Genomic DNA, 5,549 nt, shown 5'->3' with positions numbered 1-5,549 from the left:
TTGGAATACAAACAATAAGAAAAACGAATCGTCAAGATCAGAAGTTCAACTTTATAGAACGACATTCAAGGTTTTTGCCTCTCCTAAAGTGCCATTGGTCTAGAAAAATAAATTGTCATGGCGCTCTCGTGTGATACAATGGAACAATCAGATTCTAAAATCAGCAGTAAATTAAACCCTCTGTTTCCAGCAAACCCTTTCCTGGGCTCACCTGTAGGAACTCGTCCCGTTTGCTCGCTGAATGCGTGTGTTGGACTGGGGTGAAAGTGCCATTTCCCAAAGTAGGGGTGCGAGTGACAGGCGTCTTGGACTGGGCCTGAACAGACCTCAGGGCAGACCTGCACTGCAGATTCAACCTAGTCTCTGCATCAGCAACATGGGCTGCGCCACCCAGCTACAGTCAGAAAGAGTACATGGAGTCAGAGATGAGCAGAAAACATGTAAATAACATAGATAGGAAAGAAAAAACACTCAGGCAATACCCATTGGGGCTTTCTATAATGTAACCTGCCTAAGCCTAGGCTTTTTTTAAAGACCAAGTGCCATTACTGCACTATATGAATCAGTGTAATTTTGAATATTACACAAAATTAAGCGAATGTCTTGGGTAAACTTGAAGATACCTTCCCAGATTTATTCTGATTAGTAGTGTTCCTGAGTAAAGATAGTTACCTCTTGAGCCATCTTCAGGTCTTTCAAATATGATCTTCTCCGTCGATTAGTCATCTTATCTTGCAAAACGATCTCATCCCAGACATTTGAAACCTGGCCAAATCTGTCAAAAAAAAAAAAAAAAACTATGTCATGTCAAATTTAAGTAACTACCTATTAGATACTATCTAATATATACATGTATAATCCTAATTTAGGATTACCATGTACAGCAGAGAAAACTGCACATACCTGTAAATGTCTTCGGAAGAGAGAAAATTTAATATCACTGCCAGGATGTGTCTCAGATTCCTCCTCTTCAGTTCTGATAGGATATCCAGTTTGTCCAGCCCCATCTTCCTCCCTATGAGCCCTTCCAAAGGCAAGGTGGTCTTGAAAGACTGGGCACCCTCTGATGCACTCAGCAAATCCTCCAGGCTGGTCTGCTCTGGCAGCCTCCTGGCATTGCGCTGGCACATGGCCTGCACCAGCTGCAGGGCTGGCGTTAGAGAGAGGTCCTCAAGCTTTACGGTGGCGCTGCCAAGTGGAGTTTTCTCCAGAAAGAGTTCATCGTCCTCCTGCTCTGTGGCGAGAGCTCTCTGTCCCATGAGCTGGTGTTTTCCATGGCTGCATGCAGACTCCACAGGCCTACTGTCCTCCTCAGACTGGGATCCCCCTTCTTTAAGAGTGGAGAGCCTTCGCTGGCGCTCTAGTCTGGACCTCTTCCTGGCCTCTGCGACCCTTAAGGTCTCCTTATCTCTGCTGGTGGCCGACTGGAGCGACAACTCCTGGAAAGAACCGTCGTGATCCACAGAGGACTCCTGGGACTTATCCAGACCCAGAGAGTTGAAGCCACTGTCCTCAGAAGCCGACGTATCCAGCTTGGATATTGGTGTGAGGGAAGGTGTGCTCAAGACACCCAGTTCATTGCATAGGTTTGTAGCAAGGCCGCGCGCTGGAGTTAGGAAGTTTTCCTTCGCAGAAGGCGTGAATTTACTTTGTCGTGGAGTCTCAAGCAACTCCGGGGCCAAGTGGTGTGGGAAGGAGGAGATGATGCTCTCATTGAGGTCTCCCTGGGCTGTAAGGAGCTCGGTAATCCCTGCCTCAGAGGCAGAAGGCTGGGGGGCTTTGTTCTTCCCATCTTCAAGGGTTGACGTTTTTACCTGAGAGAACACAAGACGTCTCTTCCTGCATGACAAAGATATTTCATCGTTTTTTAAAGTGCTAGTGACCAAGGCTTCAAACAACCGGGTGTCTGGGGAATCAAAACTTCTAGAATCATCCTCAAGACTGGGAGCATCAGAAGGTGAGCTGAGCCTGCTATCCAATGCCTTCGAGTTTCCCTGTTTCTCGTCGGTTGCAGCTCTGGACACGAGGAGGCGTCTTCGCAGTGAAGAATCCTTTTTATACGTTTTTGGAGTTTCACACCAGCCAGAGGAAAATGCATTTTCTTTCTTCATGTCTTTCCTTGGACTTCTTTGTGCATCTTTTGCTCTCAGTCTATCCTTCTTGGGTGTTGTGGAGTTGGAAGATGTGCTATCAATAAGTGCATGGTTTTGTGGGAGCTTTTCCTTTGACATCGCACACAAATGCAAACAGTCAAAAGAAAAAGAGTTCCCTGTATCAAATTTTGTTTCCGATGTCTCCACTTTGGAACTGTGAAGTAATTCTTCATATCCACTGTCATGATTTAGTCCAGGGTGCTGGTCTTTTAGGCTTTGAAAAACAGTGTCGGAACTGAAACTCTGCTCCATGACTCTGGACTGCAGGTAGACGGAGTTGTGAACCACAGTCAAATGTCACTGAAGGAGGAGAACAAAAAAAAGGACAAACTTTTGTCAGCAGAATTCAAGTTTTGTTTATTTCCCCCCTTAAGCTTTCACTGGCTGAGTTAATAAACGGCAACTTGAGGTAAGAGTACGTATGGTCACCATTGATAGTCTACAGTTACACGCAAATGAACACATTGCCTTAATAAACGCAGTAGATAATAGAAGAATGAAGCAAACCGGTAAACTAGCTAGCTTTCCATTTATCATAGCATTATTTAGCTTATGATATTTGCTTGCGCGTTAGCTAACGTTAGTTAAGTCTCCTGGCTAGCCGTTCAGATTCATACCAACGTTTGCAGAACAAAGAAGAGTTCGCGTGAGGACGCTGGAGTGTCAAATGAATTTGTAATTTGTATCAGCACAGGGAAGATGTTAAAAAACTAGTTTAACGAATTTAGTAGCTATCTAGTTAGCTATCTTGCCATGGAAACCTCCACAGCGGTTGTCATAGCTGTGTTGAGGTGCGCGTGCTGTTTCAATTTACTTTGCTAATATGCAACCTGCCTTTGAAATGTGTGCCCGTACAATCAATGACTCCGATTCGCCCGCTCAAAAAGCTCAGTCTACCGCTAACTTTGATCCGCAGATGGTTGAGGCTACCCTCTGCTACTAGGCAACAGAGAATTTAAAGGGGGTGGAAAGGGGACATGTTGGTTAGCTAGCAATCTACGTCTAGTTAGCTTGTGACAATTGAAAGAACACAAACTGGTCAAACTGTCGGTTTCTCAGTCAATTAAACTGAGGTGATTTGTATAGAAGACTTATCTCACTACGTAACATTAAGTAAACTACCTGGGAAATTACTATACATTTAGTGTTCTACCTCGCTACTTAAGGGAGCGACGTATACTTGGCTAACCAACGTTACCATTGTCCATCTAAACTTGAGTTTACGTATCTAATCTAGCTATCATTTATTCATATCTGGCACTAGACTAACTAAAGTTATAATAAGGACACTGTAGCTACGTTACTAGCTACGAATAATGAAAGTCTAATAATAAAATTCACTGCTGCTCGGACAAGCTGGCAAGCTAAGACGCTAGCTAAATTTACCTTCCTAAGTTTAAATTGAAAGTGGTTTGCTGAATTAGCTAGCCTCGCACAATCGGCAATTTCAATGAAACTAGTTACATCAACACTACACTACATTCAGTTTCGTAAGACAAAAAGCAGGCTTGTTGTTTGGAGCGTTTGTACTTACATATTCCTTGTAAGGCAGACCTACATAGGGACTAAAGCTGGCAAATCCTATCGAGGCTTCCCCATGGTGGAATCGTAGATAAAACACGTTAGTTTCCCTTCATTTAAAATCTACCTTCCCTGATATGACGCACGAGCACGTTCAAATTCCGTGCGCTGTATTTTCATTGGTCGATAGACGACCTCCTACTCCTCCACGGAAAGGAAATGTGATGAACTCTCCAAAGCAAACAATGGATGTGCCATTTCCATAGAAAGACAGATTGTTAGATACAAGTCTATTTACATGGCGCGTCTCATGTAGATCGTGTCGTTTTGATTTAACCTCTAAGAAGCGTAGTTGTATCAACTCATTTTATGAAAATAAAAGGATATTCTAGTGCGTCAGTCAGGTTTTATTGGACTTTCATAAGATGGATTTGAGTTCCTGTGGTTGCACATCAACTGTTCTGACAACAGTGGATTCTTGCTCAGGGTGAGAATTGCTGGAGTTGGCTACCTAGAGCTATGTGAAAATATTACCACATCAAATTAAAGTTGCCCTAAATTCACACCCAAGTGCTTACAGAAACAGCGGCAGTAAATAAAAGAACTGACCAAAGATGGGAGGAAAATGACCCCAGTTTTTTTCAAGCTAATCACATACAACTCAATGTGCATTGCCATATGTCCACTTACATTTAAGTTATGATCAATATAATTAACCGATTAAGGTTTATTGTGTTGTTCTGCGCTTCACCACTTCTTACATAGTGAGAGACAGTCATTGCTTGTTTTGCATGGAAACCAGTTGTTCCTCAGTCAGTCTTTCATTCCATAGTCCAGTTTCTATGAGTAGTTTGTTGGCACCTATGCGGCTAAATGGAGGACTCTTAATTATCAGTTCAAATTTATATTCCACTGTTTCCAATGTCACCATGGCGTGTTCCTCCTATGACCACTCAAGCTGGACCGGGTCGAATGTGCATATGAGATACATTTTAAATGCCAGTAAAATTTTAAAACCTTCATGCGGATCCTTGAATATTTAGTTTAACCAAACTGTATAACCAATTAATTGTGTTCTGAATATTGGTAAAAATAGATGTTTATTAAATGTTTGTTTATTTAAATGTTTCTAAATAATATGTAGGGATTTTACCGGTCTCTGAAGGGTTAAAGGTTATCAAATAATTATTTGGCATTGATCTGCTCTCCAGTGAAGATGCTGGCCAACCTTCACAGATACATGTGTGTGCGAATGCAGACTGCAGTATGTGCTTCATTCCACACAAGAGTTTCCGATAATTGATGATGATGATAATAATGATAATAATGCTAATGCTAATAATGCTAATGCTAATAATAATAATGCTAATAATAATAATTATTATTATTATTACTGGTAAAATAACTGGAGGAGGCTGTTAAATCACTGGAAATGTTGTTGACGATGTAGTTTTTCTTTGTTAAATTTAAGGCAGGATGATAATTTCCTTTTGTATTTTTTCATTATTTCCTTTTAATATTTTATGTGGTATAACCAACTGGTTGGCATTTGAATACAGATCTCGTTTTAGGGCCAATAATTTGAATGAAACATTATTATTGTTTTATTACAAACAAGCATATACTAGGTTAAAAGATGCATGATTCAACATGGGAAATATTACAGTACCCAGTTAAAGGTTCTAAAGCTCAACATGGAATGTTTGATGTAGAACTACAAGTTGACAATATAGTTAAATGCATTGAACACACACACAAACTGTACCAGTCACTTTGATTATGTAATCAGGATGATATAAGATCAAGATGATATCTGAAATAGTCAGGGATGTGGGTTCAATTACAAGACAGGCCATAGATTTTAAGGTGACCTCA

General features: G+C 41.2%; 1 protein-coding gene across 1 annotated transcript in view; it reads right to left on the bottom strand.

Annotated features, from left to right (window-relative positions):
* Window positions 1-3,846, bottom strand: part of LOC135261627 (F-box only protein 43-like) — a 4,522-nt gene extending 676 nt beyond the window's left edge. Inside the window, exons 1-4 of the mRNA XM_064348099.1 lie at window positions 3,688-3,846; window positions 904-2,453; window positions 673-775; window positions 212-394 (exon numbers count right to left, since the gene is read on the bottom strand). Of these exons, the coding sequence (XP_064204169.1) occupies window positions 212-394; window positions 673-775; window positions 904-2,405 (1,788 nt within the window). The 5' untranslated portion in view covers window positions 2,406-2,453; window positions 3,688-3,846. The remainder of the gene's footprint in view (window positions 1-211; window positions 395-672; window positions 776-903; window positions 2,454-3,687) is intronic.
* Between the last annotated feature and the right edge of the window lie 1,703 nt (window positions 3,847-5,549).

This window comes from Anguilla rostrata, chromosome 8 (genome assembly GCF_018555375.3).
Source record: "Anguilla rostrata isolate EN2019 chromosome 8, ASM1855537v3, whole genome shotgun sequence".
Classification (NCBI taxonomy): domain Eukaryota; kingdom Metazoa; phylum Chordata; class Actinopteri; order Anguilliformes; family Anguillidae; genus Anguilla; species Anguilla rostrata.
This window is presented reverse-complemented; position numbering and strand designations above follow the sequence as displayed.